The sequence below is a fragment of the Drosophila persimilis genome, unplaced genomic scaffold, assembly GCF_003286085.1.
Source record: "Drosophila persimilis strain 14011-0111.01,24,50 unplaced genomic scaffold, DperRS2 tig00000572-arrow-pilon, whole genome shotgun sequence".
Lineage (NCBI taxonomy): Eukaryota > Metazoa > Arthropoda > Insecta > Diptera > Drosophilidae > Drosophila > Drosophila persimilis.
Window position 1 is genome coordinate 2,876,996 of NW_020825321.1, and position 23,102 is coordinate 2,900,097.

The 23,102-nt window shown below is 40.3% G+C and overlaps 1 protein-coding gene across 9 annotated transcripts in view; it reads left to right on the plus strand.

The window, feature by feature from the left end:
- Positions 1-23,102, plus strand: part of LOC6602744 (zinc metalloproteinase-disintegrin-like batroxstatin-3) — a 513,201-nt gene that overhangs the window by 169,240 nt on the left and 320,859 nt on the right. For all 9 annotated transcript variants that reach the window (XM_026990249.1, XM_026990250.1, XM_026990252.1 and 6 more), the window contains exon 6: positions 6,438-6,510. In XM_026990249.1, coding sequence (XP_026846050.1) covers positions 6,438-6,510 — 73 coding nt within the window. The remainder of the gene's footprint in view (positions 1-6,437; positions 6,511-23,102) is intronic.

Genomic DNA, 23,102 nt, shown 5'->3' on the forward strand with positions numbered 1-23,102 from the left:
AGTCTCAGAACACGCACCAAGCATCTTTTCCGGCACATTTATTTCTCCTAATCCACACGGGGTCTCACCGCCAGATTCCGACTGCTGACCTTTGACGCCGTCCATTTTACTCCGGTGTCTTTTTTGTACAGTCCTGGTTTGAGGTTATACACGAACCACGTGTCGCTCGAATGTAAGAGATTAGCCTTTCTGTCCAATTGTCTGAGGATATCTCACCTGCAAAGTCGAATCCCTCGTGACGCAGCTGACTGCGTCGCACGCCGATCTTCTTTCTGTCGGTCGTAATTATTCGATTTGCTCTCTGTTGCGCAGGAAAAGTTTTTTAGAATATTGCCGCGCCGGGCAACGCCTCCAAATCTGGGGCCGTACGTTTGATAAGCCTCCCGTGTTCAATACGCCTCCCGTGGTTTTGTTCTTTAAATCGGTTTTATTCATTTGTTTGTTTCACTTATTTATTCATTTACAATGTCGGGCGGGTGTTAAACTACGAGAGCTAGCGCTAAAAAACTTGTACCGCTTCAGTGCTTTTTCTGCTGCCTTTTGTTTTCGTTCTTCCTTCTTCCTGCCTTTGTCTGCCCTTCGCCCTAATTAACCCTTTGCTCAGCGCTGTTAATGTTTGTGCTGTTAACGCAGTGATATTCAGGGCTGTTAGGCGCAGTGATATTCAGGACTGTTAGGCGCAGTGATATTTAGAGCTGCCGCTGCGGTTTCTGCCGTAACAGTCGGCTTTGCCTATTGCAGAATGTGAGTTCAAGGTTCTCAGAGGCTATACGAGCTAGAGCAACCCAATTTGGTATCCACACTACAGTGATTTCGGACCTTAACAAGTTAGTTTCAAAATTTCGCCACACAGGGGGTGTGGCGCACCCCCCCCCCCCCCCCCCCTCCACCACCGCAAAGGACGAAAATCTGGGGCATCCACAAATCTCCGAGACTATTAAGGCTAGAGTAACAAAATTTGGTATCCACGCTCCTGTTAGATCTCCCTATAAAACCCTATAAGACCATATCTATCAGATTGCTGAATCTGGATCAGATCGGATTATTTTTATAGCCAAACGGAATAAATCAGACTGATTTTCTGTCTCTCTCGCAAGACCTCTTTGTCGTGTCGTTTAATATTAGCGGCGTCTGCTGGAGGAGAGCCATTCTGACTAAGTATCGACTATCGACTAATATCTGACTTAGTTCCCCCTTCTGTACCTCTAAACGTTGTCGAATAGGGCTATTACTTTTAATTTGATTGTTTCAAACATTTTATGACCCTGAGACCTTTTAAAATATACATAAATTGATTTTGAATGCTAAACATTTTCTAATTCATGATAGATTTATTTTTTTATAAATTTTAAAGTGATTATTGTTGATTTTGTTTTTATTTTATCAATTTGTATTTCTCTCAATTATATAACAAATTTATTGAGTCGTCGTCAATTTCCCGATATTTTTCTCATATTGGCTGGCCATTTTATATTTTTATATTTATTAATTCATTTTCTTATTGTTGTGTTCGTTAAAGTTTGAATTGCGGTTCGTTTCAAATGTGTTTCCTGTTATTTGGGGGCTGATTTCACAAACGAGCTACATAAACAAAGAATTTCTTTTTAGAGCTACGATTACATCTTAAGCAAACGAAATCTTTCTATTTATCCCTTGCCCTTTCGCTTAACCAGTTATTTATGGATATATTATATCTTTAATTTGAGAATTGTAATAAATTATCTTATCTGTCCAGTCTAAATACATACCGAGGTTTATCGTTTAACATTATATTTAGCCTTTGCTTACTTCTGCTACAGAAAACTTCTATTCCATATAGTAGTAACCTCGTCAGATAGGTTTGGGTATCATTAGTTTTAAGACTTGCGGTATGAAATCTTTTGTGTGGTACAGTTGGCTGAGTAATCCATAAGTTTTCCCCATCGCCTTTCGTATATGGTCATTCCAACTCAATGTGCTGTTGAACACCAAGTCTAGGTTATTTAATTTATATACGTATTCGATAGATGCGTTGTTTCACGCTCGCTACAGTAGACTCCGCCTACCACGCGGCCGTCTAACTTTGAGCCCTCAGTGTAGAAGTGGACGGCATTTGCAGGTCATGGCTCGCCCATCTACCAGTCCTCCCTAGGTGGGATTGATACTTAGAAAGGCACCGAAAGATGATCACTTTGGATACAATAACCTGTCCTCTTCTGTAATTGCGGGAGTCTCGTCAGGATTCGCGACTGCCGACCGCGGACGCTTCCCACAGTTTGGCTTCTCTCATTTTCAGGGTGGAAAATGTTGCACAACTTGATCAGGAGTGACATAGACAGCCCTGATCTGTTGAGCCGCATAAACTTCACAATTTCTATTAGACTGACTAGAATTTTTATACCGTTGTTCCTTCCATTTTGTAGATCGAATTATTCCTTGCATGAACAGTTAAGGGTCTTATGCTCGGATGATAATTGTGCAGTGCAGTAATTGCATCTCCTCTTGCAAGATGCAGTCATTGCATGTCAACGTCCAAGAGAAAAAACTATATACGGGGTCATTCCCCATTTTATTCCGATTGCCCTTCAGCATGTATAAAGGACCACTGTGTCCTTTTTTACTCTATCCTCTATGCTCAGTTTCCAATCGAGCTTTCTGTCGAGGATTAGTCCTATTTGCCTATTTAGCATTGTTGCTAAATGCTAGCGCTTCCCCACAAAGTTTTGGGCAAGTCAGTGCCGGAACTTGTGCTTTTCACTAGGAATTTACCGGAGAATACTATGGCAGCATCGTCCGCATACGCCATTACACGGCCGCCACCCCCCTCTATCTCCTGCAGCAGTTCGTTCTGCCACGTTCCTTAGGAGGGGCGAGAGGACTCCGCCCTGCGGCGTGCCTCTGCTGACAAATCTGGTGGACGTTGACGTCCAGATCTGAGTCTGAGATCAGACCGGGCAGAATACTCGCCGTGCGATGCATTCCCAGGAGCCGTTCCATCGTCTTCAGTAGGAAGGACGATAGACTTATGGATCTGATATCTTTGTGGGCAGTATGTGAGCGCTTGACTGCCTTGGAAATATAAACGACTCGTAATCCCTCGTAAATTATTTATTTGTCTTCGAGAGAACTTATTGACTCCTTCTCGATTTCGATACAGAACTTACGCTTGGCTTTCCTAAGTTCTTTATTGTAAGTTAACAGACTGACATTTCCGCTCAATGTTCTCAGCCTTAGCTTTGCCAGTTTAGGAGTCCACCACTCAGGTTTCTTCCTCTTCAGGTGGAGTCTCAAGGAGAGCACGATACAGGTGGTTTGAGTACCGCGTCCAGTTTGACCGCCTGATGTTCCGGAATTGAACTGGTGTCGGTAGTGAAAAAGATAATTCAATTTCCAGTCCGAGACAGAGTGTTCTTCCAGAACCCTCCAGGATACGATGTACCCTTGTATCTCATGAGAGGCAAGCGTGAGGTCCAGGACCTCCTTGCGGTTTGTAATAATGAAGGTGGGATCACTCCCCCGATTTAATAAGACCATCTTTCGTTAGTGTCAGTGGTTCGCACTGACTGTGATATGCGTTGTCCTTGGCCTTGCAGTCAGCGATTAGCACCCGGAGCGTATGTGCAGGGGGGTCGGGCTGGTCGTGACCCATGCACGTGGAGCAGATCCTCCGGGTGGCAGCAAGGCAGAGTGAAAGCCATCGCCTTGCCAGCTTGGCTGGCTGATACCCAACAGAAACTCTCGTAGCATTGCCGTGACGTTATTATAGTTACGATATGTATTTTTCAACTTCAATTTTCGCTTTATTTTTTAATCTAATCAATTCTCTTAAAAATAGTTGTTCTTTTTGTAAAAATATTTATTTTAAAGAAGTGAACCACTCAACAATCTTTCGAAGTATTTGAATTTAAGGTTTTTATCTAGTGTAGGTAGACTTTATCGTAAATATGGTTGGTAAGAAGTTGATTGATTGTTTTGATGTCCTTAGCTATCCATTTAATATTATGATGCCAGGGGGTCTCCGGAAGATCAGGGAAGATGTCTGCAACATACCTTCATACAGGCCGGGAATCCAACAAATGGTTTGTGTATCAATGTTCGAGTTAGAAATAAGGTCACGTATCTGTCCTAAAATTACATATGATCACAATTTTGTATATTCCAGTCTAGCACGCTATACACTGAAGAAAATCGTTGATTTCTTTTAAACTTGCGCTTTCTTCGCTCAGTGTAATCCAGTAACACTATTACTGATGCTAATACTAATTAGCTACTGTATGACAATTTTTTTCCATACCTCTGGCAAACATTACGAAACTTATTTAGGACAGCTGTCCCTGTCATGGAATCTTTAACATTTTCATATAGTTCAGGGTTCAATCTTTTTACCTTAAACAGTTCTTTTGCTGCCAAAAATTTGATGAGGTGCTGCGGCGTGGCCGGACGCACATAAATCTCCTTAGTGCACTCGCTTGGCAACTCCCATCAAATTTGTATTTCCTATATACACTGAGTATTCTTGTTTTGCCCGTACCAAGCATTTTCCAAGATTTACCGCTAATCGATGGTTAACTCCTGACTTGATAGGAGTAATGTCCTGCAAGAATTATTTTTTCTCTCTTCTTTTTTTTTATGAGTAAGATCTGATCGGATAAAAGTAATTTAAATCAACAAAAACATAAAGTTTAGTTTCTTATCGAATACTTCGATTAAAGAGATGGGTCTGTAGTTTCTGTAGTTACTTTTTTGTTTTTTTTTGGAATCGATGTGATTTTATTTATTCTATTATTTAAACTCGTTTAAACATTTTTTTTTATTCAGGATTAAGGACTCATCCGTCATTTTATCTCTACCACCGGCTATTTTCTGTCCTTTATCTAGAACCTTGACTAAATAATTCATAGTCTAAACCTCTCCCGAGTTTTGACTATTTACATAAGTACAGATTTTCTTTATTTGAGCGTATTTCTTCTGCGGGATCTGCTCTTTCAGGTAATCTAGGTATTCAGACGCTGTGTTCAAGTCGAATCTTAGTCCTAATCCTAATCTATTCGTTCTAATTTTTTTTAAACCTCCAAGTTTGTTTTTTTTGTTGTTCATCTCAGCTTGATACTCAACTAGCATACCTTTCAGATTTTGCCCTTTTCACAGCTTTGAGATTGTTCTCGAAACAGGATACGTGTCTATCTCTTAGTTGTGCTTCTGGATTAAAAATACTATGGCCGGATCCGAGGCAAAGCACAGGTCAAGCAAACGACCCCAGGAAATTTTTACATAAGTGCCTTGAAATAAGGACTGGTCAAGCAAGCCATGAATAATGTCATATCGTGACATGGGCACTATGTTATTAGACTCGTTTACCGAAGACCAAACAGTACCTGGCAAGATAAAGTCACCAAGAAAAATCATGTGATCTTTATCTGATAACGAGGAAGAATCCGTTTTTATAGCAGCCATGTGCTGCTCGTATATTGAGATATCCGAGGACTGTCAAACATACGAGATGGAAAAGTCAGGAGCATCAGTTTGACACACAAAAATTCCAATTCTTGTTGAACCTTGACTGTGAAGTGCTCCGACGTGAAGCTTGAGTCCACTGCAATCAGAACGCCTCCTGCACGTCGAGACGAACGGTCCTTTCTAAAAGTTGTGTACCGACCTGCGAAAACTTCGGAACAAAGAATGTCCGGTTTTAACCAGGTCTCGGTAAACAGAATAACGTAAAATGAAAATATGTCACTATCCGGAAAAAGAGTCATAAGCTTATTATGTAAGCCTCTCACATTCTGATAGGTTACTGCAAGAGAAAAAATTAGTTTTTTGAAAGGTTGGAAATAGATCGCGAAGATGAGGATAACCTTATACTCTTTAACCACTAAATGCTCCGGCCAAAATTTGGCAGAGCAAATGATGTCGAATTGAGTTGGGGAAACGAATATCTTAAATGAAGCTATCTCCATGGCATAAGAAAAGTTAAACTTATCCACCTTTAAACCAACGTTTTTTTTTTGCTTTGTATAAAAGCAGTTACATCATTAAATGTAAGGCCAGGGGCCAGCCGTGAAACAACAAATTTCCTCTTTGGTTGAACGTTTCTGATTATCCGTTTAATTTTAAAATACGCTTGTTTCAGTTTAAATGCAGCAGTCTATGCACAAAATTTGGTTGCTCTAGGCTCAGATTCCTTCTGGCTGCTGCATATGTACATTTGCACGAATCTAATATATTCATACATATATATATACGTATTCATATTCATATACTTTTTGAGTTCCTGATATAAAAAAAGGGAATCACCAAGCAACTTTGGATCGACGATTAAGTGTATTAAAAGCTTAGCCACCGCATAGCTAGTGTTCCTTTGAAGTGTCAGTTTGACTATCAGTTATAAGTTGAATTATGTTTAGATAATTACAAGTTGGAAATAGTTATTATGAGAACTCTTTTTATATATTTTACAGGCAACTTCTTTCACCCAATATTCAGCAAAAGCACTACCATGTTGGAGGATATCTTGTGGACGGAAACCGGCATGTGAGTTGAAGTTTAAATCTCATGGATATGTTCTGTAGAACTACTATACTGGGTTAAAGCAGTGGTTGGCATGGATCTCATGAGCATAGAAAAGTGATATGCTGCAACGCTGCCAGCAAACGTACTCTGTTCAAAAGTGATCGACACCAATACAATAGCGTGTACATTAGAGTGTCCCTTATTTGTTATGAAAGTAAAAATTCAACACGCATACCCTCTATTTTTTACTACAAAAAATTATTTTTGTTTTTTAAATTACATTAAACCGTGCCGAATTGTGTTAGACGTTGTGATTTGAACCACACATTCATTATACCCGATACTCAAAATAAGTATAGGGGTATATTAGATTTGTGGTGAAAATGGATGTGTGTAACGTTCAGAAAGAAGCGCTTCCAACCCCATAAAGTATATATATTCTTGATCAGCATCAATAGCCGAGTCGATGGAGCCATTTCTGGGTGTCCGTCTGTTCGTCCCAATGACAAAGGACGAAGATTTGTGGCATCCACAATTTTGAAAATTCGAGAAAATTAAAAACTCAAGTCAAAGAAAATTACCATATCTACCAGATAGCCGACTCTTGATCAGATCGATTTTTATTATAGCCAAAAGTAACAAATAAATTTGCAGTGCAATTGCAATTTGCAGACGACATACTCAGACACGTTTATTGTCTCTACCACACGCACTCTTTATCGCTCAATGTAGCCATACTGACTATGTGTCGGGTATAAATGTAGAGTCGCGGTCGCAGCAGCAACTCACAACGTTCCCCCTCGCTTTACATTTACAAACTTAATATATAATCCTTATTTGAATTTTATTTATCAATATTAAATATACATGTAAGATATTATTTAGAGTATTCTTAATTCGTATTATTATCGCGGTGGCCTGGTATGTGTGATTAAAATAGTTCTTAAGGTTAAGGCTTATTTATGCTGGATTTCTGCTGCTGTTTGAGTCGCGTGCGTATGCTCGTGTTCCCTCTTTCGACTGCCTTTTTTGGTTTCTCTTCTTCTCTGCTGTTGCTGCTTATCAGCTGTTCATCTGCTAGCGTTATTACTGCTGTTGTACTGCTGTCCATCTGCTGTTAATCCGCCGTTCCTGCTGTTAACTACTGCTCCCTCAATGGGCCAGCTTGTCTACTCCTTACACTCGTTCATCCTGATTAGTCATCAGTTCCTGATGACCATGCGTCCTTGTTTTCTACAGAAAAGCTCCATAGTGTCATGTTATCGTTGCTTGTGGTCGTATTGTTTGTTCCTTCGACGTCTGCTGCTTTCCGAACATTATAGCGTCCGTCTCGTTTCACGTTAGTTATTTTGTATGGTCCTAAAAATTCGCTGGAATTGTGTTCTACGTATAGCCACGAGATTTCCGACCTTGTATCCGTATTCGCATTTCCCCTTTTTATCGAATTGTTCCTTGTATCTGTCCTGGGCCTGCTGAATATTTTCTTTTGCCTCTAGTCGCATCTTTTGTCTCTCGTCTTAAAAATGATCAACCATCTCTTTTTCTATCAGCTGAAGTATGTCGCTATCCGGTCCACAACGCATTTTTCACCCGATCATCAGCTCAAATAGACAACGCTTTGTAGACCTTTGTAGACCGCTTGTAGACTCGCGGTACGAACTTATACCATCTTCCAGGTTCCTCCGACGTCAATTTGGAAATGATGCTCAGACAAGATCGGTTTACGCGTTCAATTTGTCCGTTTCCTCTTGGTACCCCTGTAGTGCTCCATACGTGTTCGATGTTTTTTTCCTTGACAAACTCCTCAAAGCTTGAAGATGTAAATGCTGCTCCACGATCGCTTACTATGCGTGCCGGATTACCGAATACATCAGACCACTCCCTTAACTTCTTGAGAACTTCGTCTGCTCCTGTTGTTTTTGTGGGATACATCCATACGAACTTACTGAAGCTATCAACCATTGCGAAGATGTACTTGTACTGCTTTGAAGTAGCATCCATAGGCCCAATGTTCATACATAGGTTTCATATAGTTTCCTATGATCTGCATTACTTTTCCTTCCAGATGTGGAATCCAATAGCTCTGCTGTATGGTATGCATTGTTTTTTGAGCGGCAAAGTGTCCTGCGTTGTGAGCGTCGGTTATTATTTCTTTTTCTAATGACTTCGGTATTAAAGTTGTCATATGGTTTACTTTTCAACATTTAGGAAACTGCTTTGATCATCGTATCCTCCTGCTGGGCTTTCTTAATTCTTGCTGTGACTTCCGAAGATACCATCATAACATCAATTGGGTACCTACTCAGGCAATCCACATGCTTCAGCCGTTCTCCTGGTCTGTGTTCCACTTCAAAGTCGTAGTCGTGTAGGTACAGGACCCATTGGGCTACCTCCCGCGGAACGTCCTTCTTGCTTAACGTTTGCTTGAAAGCAGCGCAATCCGTTACGAGCTTAAAGTTGATTCCAAGTATGTACTGACGAAATTTTTTGCACGCTAGGAAAATTGCTTTGTCTTCCTGTATATAGCTATGCTGTCGTGCTTCAGACTCCGAGGTTTACTTACTCCAGAATAAGATCGGATACATTTGTCCTTCGTGCCATTGTAACAACGCCGCTGCAAGCCCGTCCTTTGACGCATCAGTGCGTATCTCGTCTATGTACAGGTCAAGAATGTTTTCATTTATAAGGTTTTGAAATACAAAACTTATAAAACGGATGAAAACTGCTGGCGAATTGCAAAAACCGAAAGGCGCACGGTTGAACTCAAAGAGGCCTTCCTTCGTTATGAACGTCGTATATTTTTGCTGCTTTCTTCCACAGGAACGTGGAAAACCCCATTTTCTAAGTCCATGATGGTGAACACCTTAGCATTTTCCAGTTTTTCCAGCACCTCTTCAACGATTGGAACGGGAAAGCAATCTTTCAAGACGATTTTGTTCAACTGACGATAGTCTACGCAGACCCGGCTGCTCCCATCCTTTTTCTTGACAATTATAGTCCGACTGGCGAAATTTCATGATGAGGGTCGTATTATCCCAGCGTTGGCCCATTCATCGATCTGCTGCTTGACAACGTCGGCTTCGCTGATGGCCACTCGACTTGGCGAATGTCGAAACGGCGCTATTTTCTCGTCCGGTACGAACTTCAGCATGATCGCGCACACTGCAGTCTGCTTCTTTTCAGTAAACTCCTGAATCATTGATTGGACGGCATCTCTGAACTGCGGTGGAATGTTTATGTCAGTATTTGCTTCGACCACGTTGTAAATACTTATCTGTTTGATGTCCTCAGTTTCCTCCCCCGGCAGGGGAGAAAACTTATATCCTCCTTGCGTTGATGTCATTGTGAACTTGGATATAAAGTCGTGTCCAAGCAACAATTCGCAATCGACGGCATGATCGGCCACCACAAGGAATTTGTGTGCCAGTCGCATTCCGTCGATCTCCACTTCTGCCGTAAACTGCCCAGCGGAGCGTGTGATGTTGTTTCCAAGTCCCTTCAAAATTGACGAACTGGCTTGCATATGGACACCACTCATTTTGCCGAACACTGAAATCTTTAATAGGGAAACATCTGCACCGGTGTCTATGAGCCCCTTGACTTGCACGTCGTTAATTTTTAGAGATTTGAGGTGTTTTTCCTCGTATGCAACTTTTACGGCAGCAGCACTCGGGCAATCCGTAGACATGTGTGCAGTCTGATTGCAGCGGAAACACTTTAATGCAGCTCGGCAATCCTTGCGTAGATGCTCCTGGGATCCACAATTGTAGCAGTGTTGCTTCCTTTCATATTTGGTGAAATTGGACTTCTTTCCGAACGGCTGTGAGTCTTTTTGCTTGGGGGCAAACCCCCATCAACCGCGAGCGTTCTTTCGTAGATTTCGTACTTCTCTCGCAGCTGCTTGTATGAGCTGCATCCATACAAGGTGTACTTGTAATTCTTAATTAATTTGTAATTTGTAATTTTTAAATTCAGTCCGTCGACAATGTATCGAATTACCGACTCCGTGTCTGTTGTCCCACGTGCAGCAATGCGTTTCATCTGCAGTATATATTCGTGAAAATTTTCGCCGGCAATCTTCACTCTCATAGACAAAACATAATGATAGGCGAAAATAAACATAATTAACCCGGCTATCATTGATATCGATGATTTGAAGGCGATTTTGAATAAAAGTCCTACCTGTATCAGCGTAACCCAATTAAAGGGCGCTGCCAATGTGAGGGCCTTAGTTAACAAAGAATTAATAATATTCGTAGCGGGGTAATAATCCGAATGCCAGAGAACATCGTAGCTGAGTGCGACAGCAAGATCATTGCAGTCACGTCATGCAAAGGACTCCCAGACCTTGCCATTTGCAAGGCGGCACCGACAAACAACTGTGCCCAAGAGCTGCATTCCGGAGAAGTAGCCCACTGCGACCCACAACCCAATGATTTGCCCCCGATCTTCGAAGTAGATGAGGGCATCGTAATAATCAACGCCGCACATGCCTTCGTAACCATTGACAATGGCCCGGAACGCCGAATTACGGGAAAGTACCTGGTGAATTTTGACCAGGTAGCCTGGATGAAGGGTTCTACGAACACCAACTTCAATAGCGTGCCGAAAAGGCTCCCAGGTGTGGCAGCGGCCACAAGAATCAACGTCACCTGGCACCAAACTCTGCTGAGCCTGCCATACCTCCACAAACTCAGCGACGAAAAATTTGGAACGCATCGCTGAAGTTCAGACGGTCCTTGTCACCGGGCCCGTGCTAGCCGTAGCCGTAGCCGTAGGCGTACTCATATGCGCCATCAAAGCCGGAATCTTCTGGAAACTGCGGCGCACTCAGCGGAAGGAAACAGCCGACGCCATCCAGCAGGTGCTGAAGAACATGGGCTTGAGCGAGGACGGCCAAGTCTTGAAGGAGGGAGTAGTTAACAAATGTTAACCAAATTGGCAACTGGGCGGAGGGATTCCTGCAAGATCGCTGAGTAGGCAGATTCGCTGACCGTGGGAGCGCGGCCGCCGAGACCGCCGGATATCAGCATGCATTGGACACCAGGCACGAGGCGCAATGTCAGCGTTTCTGCTGAATTGCGACGGGCCCGGCGGACGAAGAGTGACGGCTCGAGACCGGGATCCGCCGAGTGGCCACAACATACTTGGTGTTTTTAATAACTCATAATTACGAATAAAGTGTTACTATATTATTCTAAACAACCCGCACACTTATTATTACTTATATATACTTTATGGGGTCGGAAACGATTCCTTCTGGACGTTACTCATATCCACTTTCACCACAAATCTAATATACCCCTATACTTATTTTGAGTATCTGGTATCATTGATTATCGGAAAACTTAATTACTTGAGCACTTGAGGGGAATATTCTTTCAAATTAGTACATATATATGTAAGATATTATTTAGAGTATTGTTTATTCGTATTATTATGGTATGGGTGCTTACAAAAGTTCTTAATGTTACGGCTTATTTCTGCTGCTGCTTGAGTCACGTCCGTATGCTGCTGTTCTCTCCTTTTCATCATCATCAGCTGTTCCTCTGCTGCTGTTATTACTGCTGTTGCTTATCCCCACTGCCCCCTCAATAGGCCAGCTGGCCCACTCCTTCTTACACTCGGTCATCCTGATTAGTCATCAATTCCTGATGACCATGCGTCCTTGTTTTCTACAGAAAAGCTCCATAGTGTCATGTTATCGTTGCTTGTGGTCGTATTGTTTGTTCCTTCGACGTCTGCTGCTTTCCGAACATTATAGCGTCCGTCTCGTTTCACGTTAGTTATTTTGTATGGTCCTAAAAATTCGCTGGCCATCTTTCTTCCGGTTAGAAATTGTGTTCTACGTATGGCTACGAGATCTCCGACCTTGTATCCGTATTCGCATTTCCCCTTTTTATCGAATTGTTCCTTGTATCTGTCCTGGGCTTGCTGAATATTTTCTTTTGCCTCTTGTCGCATCTTTTATCTCTCGTCTTCAAAATTATCAACCATCTCTTTTTCTATCAGCTGAAGTATGTCGCTATCCGGTCCACAACGCATTTTTAACCCGATCATCAGCTCAAATGGACAACGCTTTGTAGACACATGAACAGTGCTGTTAATAGCCCTCTGAACTCGCGATACGAACTTATACCATCTTCCAGGTTCCTCCTCCGACAATTTGGCTCAGAATTACGCGTTAAATTTGTCCGTTTCCTCTTGGTAACCCTGTGGTGATTCATACATGTTCTATGTTCTTTTCCTTCACAAATTCCTCAAAGCTCGAAGATGTAAATGCTGCTCCACGATCGCTTACTATACGTGCCGGATTCAAAATACTCACCTTCTTGAGAACTTCGTCTGCTCCTGTTGTTTTTGTGGTAAACATCCACACGAATCTACGAAAGCTATCAACCATTGCGAATATGTACTTGTAGTGCTTTGAAGTAGCATCCATAGGTTCTTGGTGATCCACACGAATAGTATACAGCGGCTGTGATCCTTTATCGATATGATGCAGAAATCACTATTTTTACCAAGCTTTTTGTTGTAGATTATATATATCATACAGTTTTATAAGATCTTCATTACTTTTCCTTCCAGATTTGGAATCCAATAGCTCTGCTGTACAGCATGTATTGTTTTTTGTGCGGCAAAGTATCCTGCGTTGTGAGCATCGGCTATTATTTCTTTCTCTAATGATTTCGCAAGCAATTCCGTGCCTTGCACCAACTTGTACACGAGATCAGCTTTCAACTTTAAGTTTTCATAGAGTTTACTTTTCAGAATTTCGAAAACTGCTTTGATCATCTTATCCACCTGCTGGGCTTTCTTAATTCTTGCTGTGACTTTCAACGATACCATCATGACATCAATTGGGTACCTACTAATGCAATCCACATGCTTCAGCCGTTCTCCTGGTCTGTGTTCCACCTCAAGATTGATTCTGGCTATAATAATGATACGATCTGGCTCAGATTCTGCAGTCTAGAAGATACAATCATTCTCTACGATTCTGCGTTTTCTGTTTTCTCGTATTTTTGAAATTGTGGATGCCACAGAAGTAGGCGGGTCGAAGTTTTGAAATATACTTGTAAAAGTGACATATCATAAAAGTCCTTATCTGAAATTTCACTCCTCTAGCTCTTATAGTCAGATATAGGGCAGACGGAGAGACAGACACGGCTCTATCGACTCGGCTATTGATGCTGATCAAGAATATATATACTTTATGGGGTCGGAAACGCATTCTTCCGGACGTAACACACATCCACTTTCACTACAAATCTAATGACTTAATTTGAGTATCGGTTAAAAAATGGAAATATTGAAACATAATCATTACGAAGTAATTTTTATTATATAAGTTATAATGATTACGGTCCCTGTTTAAAACACTTATACTTTATGGAAACAGGCAAAAAAATAGATGGTGAGGCGTGTTTGAATTCGGAAAAAAAAATAAGGAATAAGGGAATAAGTGACATTTTAGACATCCTTGCAACATAATAAAATTTTTCCTAGAAGTCGGAAAAAATATGTTTATATACTTCGCAACAATAAATTTAAACACTAACTAAGAGCTTACATGCGTTTTCATAAACAAAATCCAAAGCTAAAAATAATCGATGAAATATATGAGCAGTCTATTTTTTCTTTTAATATACAAAGGCGGCTGGTCCAAAATTTCCTTATAATCTTTGCTCTTCCAAATAATTAAAAGTCCAAAATAAATTCTTGTGAACTTTTAATGCGTAATCAGTTCCTACTGATCGCAGTTTCGACCAGTCTGCATATTCGGGTCGTAAGTCGCCTGGCGCCGTGAATTTTGAATTTTATCATCTGTATTTATAGATACATCCTACTGCTTGATGCATATTTTTTTAGGTCAGCAGTGCATTTCCACTCAAAATCGAAGCGTCTTATGGCCCACTATTTACTAAGACCAAATGTAATACACTTAATGCAATTTTTTATAAAACTATCAACTTTTGCGGTCATATTCGGAAACCAATAATGTTTCTTAATCTCGGTTACACATTTTTCAGTTCCCAAATGGCACAATTTTTCGTGAATTTCTGACGGAACATAGAGCAATTCGAAATCAGCATATTTTCTATAAACAATACCATCTTCATTCACTTCTAGCTCTTGCTTAAGCCGGTTGTGTTTTTTTCTTGCTCCTGCATTCTCCGCCCTTTGCTTAAATATCATACAACATTGTTGTGACTTTGTTTTTAATATAATTGCATCTCTTAATTTGATTTTACTTTGTGTTAATCACCAGTGCTTCGTTTGTAAACAAGTGTTTAATATAAATACAATATTCGCAACGTAACGCATCGGACTCTGGCAGGCAATTTTTTTTTGTTTTTTGCCCAGTCTGCTTTTCGTTATCGTTTCTTCGGTGTTCACTGTTCTCGCGCATCAGCGTTTGCATCGCCCACACTCTCTCGTGAGCATAAGCGGGCCTGCTGCTTGCGTTGTTGCTCTCACTTTCTCTGGATTGCCTGTACGCTCCCTCTTTGTAGACTATTCTCTTGTGTCTCTGCTTTGGTGAGTTTACTGCTCGTTTCCTGCACTTCGTTGGATCATCTGCTCTGAATTATTGCCGGTGCTGCTGATTGTCGCGCTCGCTCTGCTGTCTGCTCTCCCATTTTACCTGCGCTCTCACTCTGTACTTTTATTATTCGTGCACAGTGATTCTACTGCTGTAAATAATGGCAATCGTTTGTAGTGCAAAGAAATGTGAATTGGGTAGTGTAATCATTGGTGATTCATTCCTTAGCTGCTAGCTGTGCGACAATTTTGCCCACATAAAATGTGCTGGTGGCCGAAATGATGGCCGGCTAAACGATCTGATCTCGAAACGCATGGGCCTGTCTTGGTCATGTCTGGCTTGTCGGGAGATTGAGACCGAAATGCGCACATTTGTGAGACAGACTCAAACTGGATTTCTGGAAGCCCGGAAACAATTTGTGGCTCTCAACGAGAAATTTCTTCCCCTTGAATCGCAGTTTCTTGGGCTCAAACTCTTGAGCGAATCGCCTAGCCGGAAAATTCCGCATAATGATACCAATCTCTTGCAACCTAATCCGATTGGTACGCCTGCCTTCCACCTTGTGTGGTCATGCCTCGCCGTTATCTGTAAATCCTCCAACGGTGGCTCCGGTGTTCTTTACACCGAGCAATGTGCTTCCTTTGAGCATCCAAGTTCCCAACAGCATCAATCCCATCCCTGCAGTTTCTGCTGCCGTCACTTCTGACGTGGTGAGTACTCTTAGTGCGGGTGTGTTGGTTGCTGGTGATGTCTTGCCAATTCCTGCTCCAGCCATTGCTGCCAATTCTTCTGCCCCAGGACCCAGGACCCCAGGAGGAGATCTCTTTTAGGAGTGGCTCCACCATCTCGATCTCGATCAGGACTTCAACTTAGAGAAGTGGTCCTTCGGAAAGCAATATTTGTTTCTCGTCTTGTTCCTGAGGCTATAACGGAGGACGTTAAACAACATCTTTCCTCTAAACTTAACGCTTCGCCTGATGATATAGTTGTGACTAAATTTACATATAAACATAAGCGCAACATATCATCCTTTAAAATTCTTCTCCCTGATTTTTTACTATCCAATTCTCTAGAACCGTCAATATGGCCTGAGCATACAATTATGCATGAGTTCCTTCTCAAAGATTCGAACTCAAGTCCCAGAATTACCGAACCTGCTGCTCCAAAAAACTGATGTACCATTTTTCTATGTACCATCAGTACGTTCGCAGTTTGTTGGGCAAATTGCGTCAAATTCATACTAATAGTGCGTCTTTTGATTTCGATGCCATCGCGTTTACCGAAATCTGCTTTAACTCTTCTATCAGTGATCATGATAGTTACACACATTGATAGTTACACTATTTATAGAATGGACCGCCCATCTTTTGCAGGTGGGGTTCTGATTGCAGTCAAATCTGTTTTCTCATCTGCGTTATTCCCATTCAATAACATCCATAGAATTGAATTTGTTGCAGTCAAAGTTCGTGTTGGCTCGGCATTTTTCTATTTAACCTACTCTTACATTCCTCCCAGGTTTGATGCTGAGCTTTACTTACACCACCTCTCAGCAATTAATTCTGTCGTATCTGCATTAGGGTGCAATGATCGAATTATTGTCATGGGGGACTTTAACCTCCCATTTCTTTCTTGGCTGCCTTGCGATGACGCTAACCTGTTGTTTCCCAATTGCCATAATGACTTTATCAATGGGCTAACGGATATTTCCCTTGTCCAAATTAATGCCGTTGAAAACATTAGGGACAGACTTCTTGACCTCATAGAGCCTTTATAGCTCTATTTACTCCGCCCTTGATACATTTGTTCCAGATATCACTGTAACTGTATCGTCGGCCTTAGCTCTATACTCCTCCGCTCGCTCTCTGTTCCTTGCCGTTTATAGTCAGTGTTATAATCATTACTTTTCAAAATTTAGTAGAAACTTTTGTAATGACCCTTGACCGTTCTCTTCAACCTATCTTTGTAACAGTCTTGTCTCCCAGTAATTTGGAATGAGTCCTACATCATTCCGCTTCACAAAAAAAGGTTCAAGATCAAATATTGAAAACTATCGTGGTATCGCCCTAGTCACCCGGCAACTGCAACATCTTTGTTGCAGCTTGATACCTCCGTCGCAGCACCGTTCTTTCAGACATCGTTTAACATCGACTAACCTTCTTAAGTTTTCTAACCTAATCCACCGTGGTTTTCAAATTGGTTTGCAGACAAATGTAATTTTTACGGACTTCAGCAAGGCATTCGATTCCGTGAACCATGCTCTGCTTATTCACAAGCTCTCTTTATTAGGGTTCCCAACGAATCTTCTAGATTGGATTTTGTCCTATCTCTCTAACCGTACTCAACGTGTTTTGTTTTCGAAGGTGCTGTCAAATATTGTTAATGTTACTTCAGGTGTGCCACAGGGAAGTCATCTGGGCCCGCTTCTGTTTATTTTATTTGTGAATGACCTTCCTCAAGTTACAACATACTCTACTACACTAATGTATGCTGATGATGTTAAGATCTGTCTGTCTTACTCTGATTGGTATTTGCACACACGCCTTCAACTGGATCTAGGTGAACTACTATTGTGGTGTTCAACTAAACTTCTTTTTCTGAACCTTTCTAAATGCAAACTTATGACATTTTACCGTCGCGCTCCACATTTTGTCTCATATGTTCTAGGAAATCATGTCCTCGAGCGAATTTCGAGTTCAAATGACCTCGGAGTCCTTTTTGATCATAAGATGTGTTTTAACAGCTGTTGTCGAGAAAAATTAGCTTATATATACTTAGTTTTAAGCAAGGGCACAGATACCCTACATAAAGAAAAAAGAAAGAAGAAAAATGGTCACAATATGAAAAGACAAGAAGGTCACATTAGTTTCAACAGTCGAAAAAAGAGTGGGGAGAAAAGACGAAGCGTGCGTAGATATATTACCTACATATAAGAATAAAATGTATTAACCTCCTTTTGCAAATAGGAAATAAAACGCAACCAACGCCTAAGTACCTATGAAGATAAGCGATTGTGTTTTATCCGCAATTCTCATGTTCCTGGACTCAACAACAGCCATCTAGCTGCAACTGTAAATAAAGCTAAATGTTTTTTAGCGTTCATCAAGCGTTGGTCCAAGGAGTTTGACGACCCGTACGTTACAAAACAACTGTTCATCTCGTTCGTAGGTCCTATATTGGAGTAGTGTTCTTGTGTGTGGAGCCCGCAGTATAAAGAGCAGCAGGTTGTTATTGAATCCGTGCAAAAGCAATTTTTAATTTTTGCCCTTCGTAACTTTAACTGGGACTCGGGTAGAATCTTGACACCCTCCCGGTCTAGGCTAAATCTTATTGACCTGCCGTCGTTGCGCCATCGCAGAATATGCAATGGCGTAATGTTCGTGCACAAGCTCCTTCTCGGGATTGTTGACTCCCAAACTCTCTTGGGTCAGATTGACTTGGCTGTCCCATCTAGACCTACCCGTACTTTTAGGCCTATCCGTTTACCCATATGTAAGGCTAATTAGGCCGTACATGAACCTTTTTGGGTTTTATGCCAATATTTTAACTCCCTCTGTCATACCATATCCCCTGAACTGTCTCTTCAACTAATTGCATGCAATATTTATTATCACTTGAATTTAGCTAACTTTTAACTTCTCTTTTTTCCGCCTTTTGTAATTAAGTACCATTATTAACAGATAATTTGGTAATTTAATAATTAAAAAAAATAAATCTTCCAATACAGATTTTTTACTGGTTCTCTTTCTAACTTATCCTTCAACTGAATTGTAGTGCTATCTCTATTTTGCGTAACCTGAAGCTGAAAATTGATGTCATCTATATCTATAACTGAAACTAATCGATCCTTATTTTTGTTTTCCTGAACTAAAACTTTTGTTTCGTAACTGAATTCTGGACTTATTGCGGGGTATCTACTTAAGCCATCGACATGGGGCATGTATTTACCACTTCGATGATTCACTGTGTAGTCATAATTTTCAAGTTCAAGGGCCCATCTAGCAGTATTTGAATTTACAGTTTTCTTACATCAGTTTAGAGTAAGGGCAATGAAATCGGTTATTATTCGGAACGGTATTCCTTCAAGGTAAATCTTAAATTTATTTAATGAGTAGATTATGGCTAGAGTTTCCGCTGGCGTTGTTGCTTGAGAAAAATATGAGATTGGATGAAATTTGTTATCATCCTGTTTTTGTAATAAAATTCCTCCAAACCCTTTGACACTATCGTCACAATGCAATTCTGTTTCCTTAGTCGGACTATACAGGGCTAGAACTGGTGCTGAGTCGAGTCTCTCACAGAGATAATTAAATATTGTCACATTTGTCATCTAGCTTAAATTTCCCTATAGTTTTTGTCAGAGCTTGCAATGGTTTGGCAATTTTGGTTCCGATTGCAATGTATACAACTACATTTCCTTGTTTTATTAATGGGCCGAATATATTTTGTTTACAAATCGCTAAAAGACAGCTGATGCGTTTCGCATGGAAATGGGTACACATCCCTTACTGTTATCTTATTAAATTGTCTATAATCAACGCACAGCCTTTTCTCACCAGTACTTTTTTTTTACCAGTACAATTGCGGAGGTATAAGGGGAATCACTCGCTCTGAAATGGCCTTATGCCAGCAAGTCTTCAATAAGTTTGTCAACAACTCTTCTATTATGATATGAAAGCTTTCTTGGTGTTGAATATATTGGGGCTTGTGACATAATTTGTATCTTCACTTCATACTTATGTTCAATGGCTGGATTGTTGGGCAGGTATAGGTAATTTAATTCAATTAATGTTTGGATTTCACTTTGCGAGTTTTCACTAAGTTTGTAATCAATATTGTATTTCTCAATGTCAATATCGTCTATATTGTAAATATTCTGAATATCGAAAGTTTGCTCAATTACATCTAGAAGCGCATTACTTATCGGAAGTTCACTGTTATTCTGAGTTTTTTTTTAGTGCTGCCTGAAGTTGTCTCATTCTCTTTTTTGTCTAATCTATGGCTTAATGTTTCTAAATTATCAATTGGTGTTTTCGATTTTTGAAAGGGTTCATAACTATTAGCAGTGTCAACCGGATGCGTGGCACTTAGTTGATCTAAGGCTATATCGTTGGAAACAATCATGCTAAGCAAAATGGTTTTTTTTTCACTTAATTTGAAACTTCAATTTTCCATTTTATTTGTCTCGGGCTTATAAAATGATAATTTTAACTTATACTTCTTCAAAAAGGGTCTATCTAATAGCAAATCTTCTGACATGTATTCATCTGGCATGTGGTAAAACAAAATCATATTTTCAATGTCATGATAGGTTATGTGCAATTAAATTTTTCCATAAGCGAAAAGAAGTGAGCCGCTTACACTACGGAGGTTCGATGGTAAAAGAGTGTATTTTTTGATGTTTTGGAATATGATGTTTTCTAATATTAACGGCGCTGCCCACGTCGAACATAGCGGAAAGAACATTTTTATAAGTCTTGCGTCTTGGATCAGTGTAAAAATATACTCCTACCTGGTCAAATATCGAAAAAATGGGTATTCGTCGCTGTCTTCATCTCTGGGAGTTTTTGGTTCCATTGCAGTTTTGGTGTACTTCTGCTCCGGGAACGTCTTTATAGCCGCAACGGAAGCAGGACCCCTTCGCACGTTTGGGAGCCTTGCAATTTACACCTGCCTTTTCACACTATCTTTCAACTCATTTTCTTTCCTTCATTTGCTGACTCATTGACTCAAGGCATAATTGTCGAGTGACTCCTGGCATTTCGTATGACTCGCACTCACACTGTTACAAAAAACGTTGTGACAGAGTGAGAGTGTATGTGGTGTCTCTCTCGCTCATTTTGTTTTGCATTCTTTTGGTGACTGCAGTGTGGAATGTGTGAGTCAAACGAATCGAAAAAAAAGAAAATGTCAGAAAGCTATCGAGAAGACAATTTTCATTTAATTTTCTGTCAGTGCTTGTACTTTTTGCTAATTACTGAAAATGGAAAATTCGATTGTTGGTTCTTTTGATTATTTAAGTGTAGTAGAAAAATGCATGAGTGTGCTTCTATTCGAATATTATATGAACATTTGATTCACAGTCCTTGCCACCATCTGGCCTCGAATTACCAGCTGATATAAAAGCAAAAATAATGGGTGGCCAATACAAAATTAACCAAAAGCGTGGCAAACGCAAGGTGTGGGAAGTGTCATGTCGTTGGAGAGGGCGGCAATGTAATTCCAAACATCGTGGTTATTATATTCTTTTTCAGACTTATCGCAGTATCATATCGCATAAAACTTATCGCAGTATAATATCGGGATCGGTTAGGGTTAATATCGGTAAGGACTAATATGGGGTTGGTTAGGGTTAATACTTTGTGTTGCCCTACAGCTCGGCCATCCTAACGGATCGCCCCCGATCCTTACAATTGGTTACTTTTGTTATCTCCCAGGCAAAAATTATAGAATACAGATTATTAGGAGATACTTCTACACTGATCACGCCAATACAATGTATATTTCCGAAGTCAACAGGCTTCTATTACACTATCATACGGAATTTGAGATACTTGACAATTATCAATGTCTACGGGAACAAAGTCTCCTTCTTTAAATTCTATGTTTCTTAAAACTTGGTTTTCAGCTATTTTATCTAACACTTCTTTCCGAATTGCTATTTAGTCTCTATTTGGTTTTGAATTAGTTTTGTCTTCTAGAAATTCCGTTAAAGCGTCAATATCACAGTCTCTTTGCTGAACACCGAAGAGTACCACCGATGGTATTTCCCCAGTAACCGAATGTTTTGAATTGTTTATTGCATATTCCGCTTTTGTGAGTAGTTTACACCAATCTGAATGTAGCAATGCTTCAGTTATCTTTGCTAACATACATTTCATTGTTCTATTTACTCTCTCCACTTGCCCATTTGCCTGTGGTGAGGCAGTTTCTGCTCTAATATGTTCAAGGTTGTTACCTAGCATAAACTCACCGAATTCCAACGATGTGAAAAATGAGCCCCTATCAGTGACAATTCTAATAGGTCTGATATAATTTTCAAAATATTTCGTTAAGCATGCGCAAACTTCCTAAGTACTAGTTGTGTTTGCAAAATATAATTTAAGAATCTTTGTAAACCCATCAATGACTACCAATATGTGTTTCTTTTTATTAATGACTGAGGGAAGGGGTCCGAAATGGTCAATATGCAATGTGTCGAATGGAATTGGTCTTTTCGGTATACTATGCAATGAGCGATTGTTGGAATGGGACGGAAGACTAAATGTAATACACTTAATGCAATTTTTTATAAAACTATCAACTTTTGCGGTCATATTCGGAAACCAATAATGTTTCTTAATCTCGGTTACACATTTTTCAGTTCCCAAATGGCACAATTTTTCGTGAATTTCTGACGGAACATAGAGCAATTCGAAATCAGTATATTTTCTATAAACAATACCATCTTGATTCGCTTCTAGCTCTTGCTTAAGCCGGTTGTGTTTTTTTCTTGCTCCTGCATTCTCCGCCCTTTGCTTAAATATCATACAACATTGTTGTGACTTTGTTTTGATATATCATCGCATCTCTTAATTTGATTTTACATTGTGTTAATCACCATTATAATCACTTATACTTCTTCAAAAAGGGTCTATCTAATAGCAAATCTTCTGACATGTATTCATCTGGCATGTGGTAAAACAAAATCATATTTTCAATGTCATGATAGGTTATGTGCAATTAAATTTTTCCATAAGCGAAAAGAAGTGAGCCGCTTACACTACGGAGGTTCGATGGTAAAAGAGTGTATTTTTTGATGTTTTGGAATATGATGTTTTCTAATATTAACGGCGCTGCCCACGTCGAACATAGCGGAAAGAACATTTTTATAAGTCTTGCGTCTTGGATCAGTGTAAAAATATACTCCTACCTGGTCAAATATCGAAAAAATGGGTATTCGTCGCTGTCTTCATCTCTGGGAGTTTTTGGTTCCATTGCAGTTTTGGTGTACTTCTGCTCCGGGAACGTCTTTATAGCCGCAACGGAAGCAGGACCCCTTCGCACGTTTGGGAGCCTTGCAATTTACACC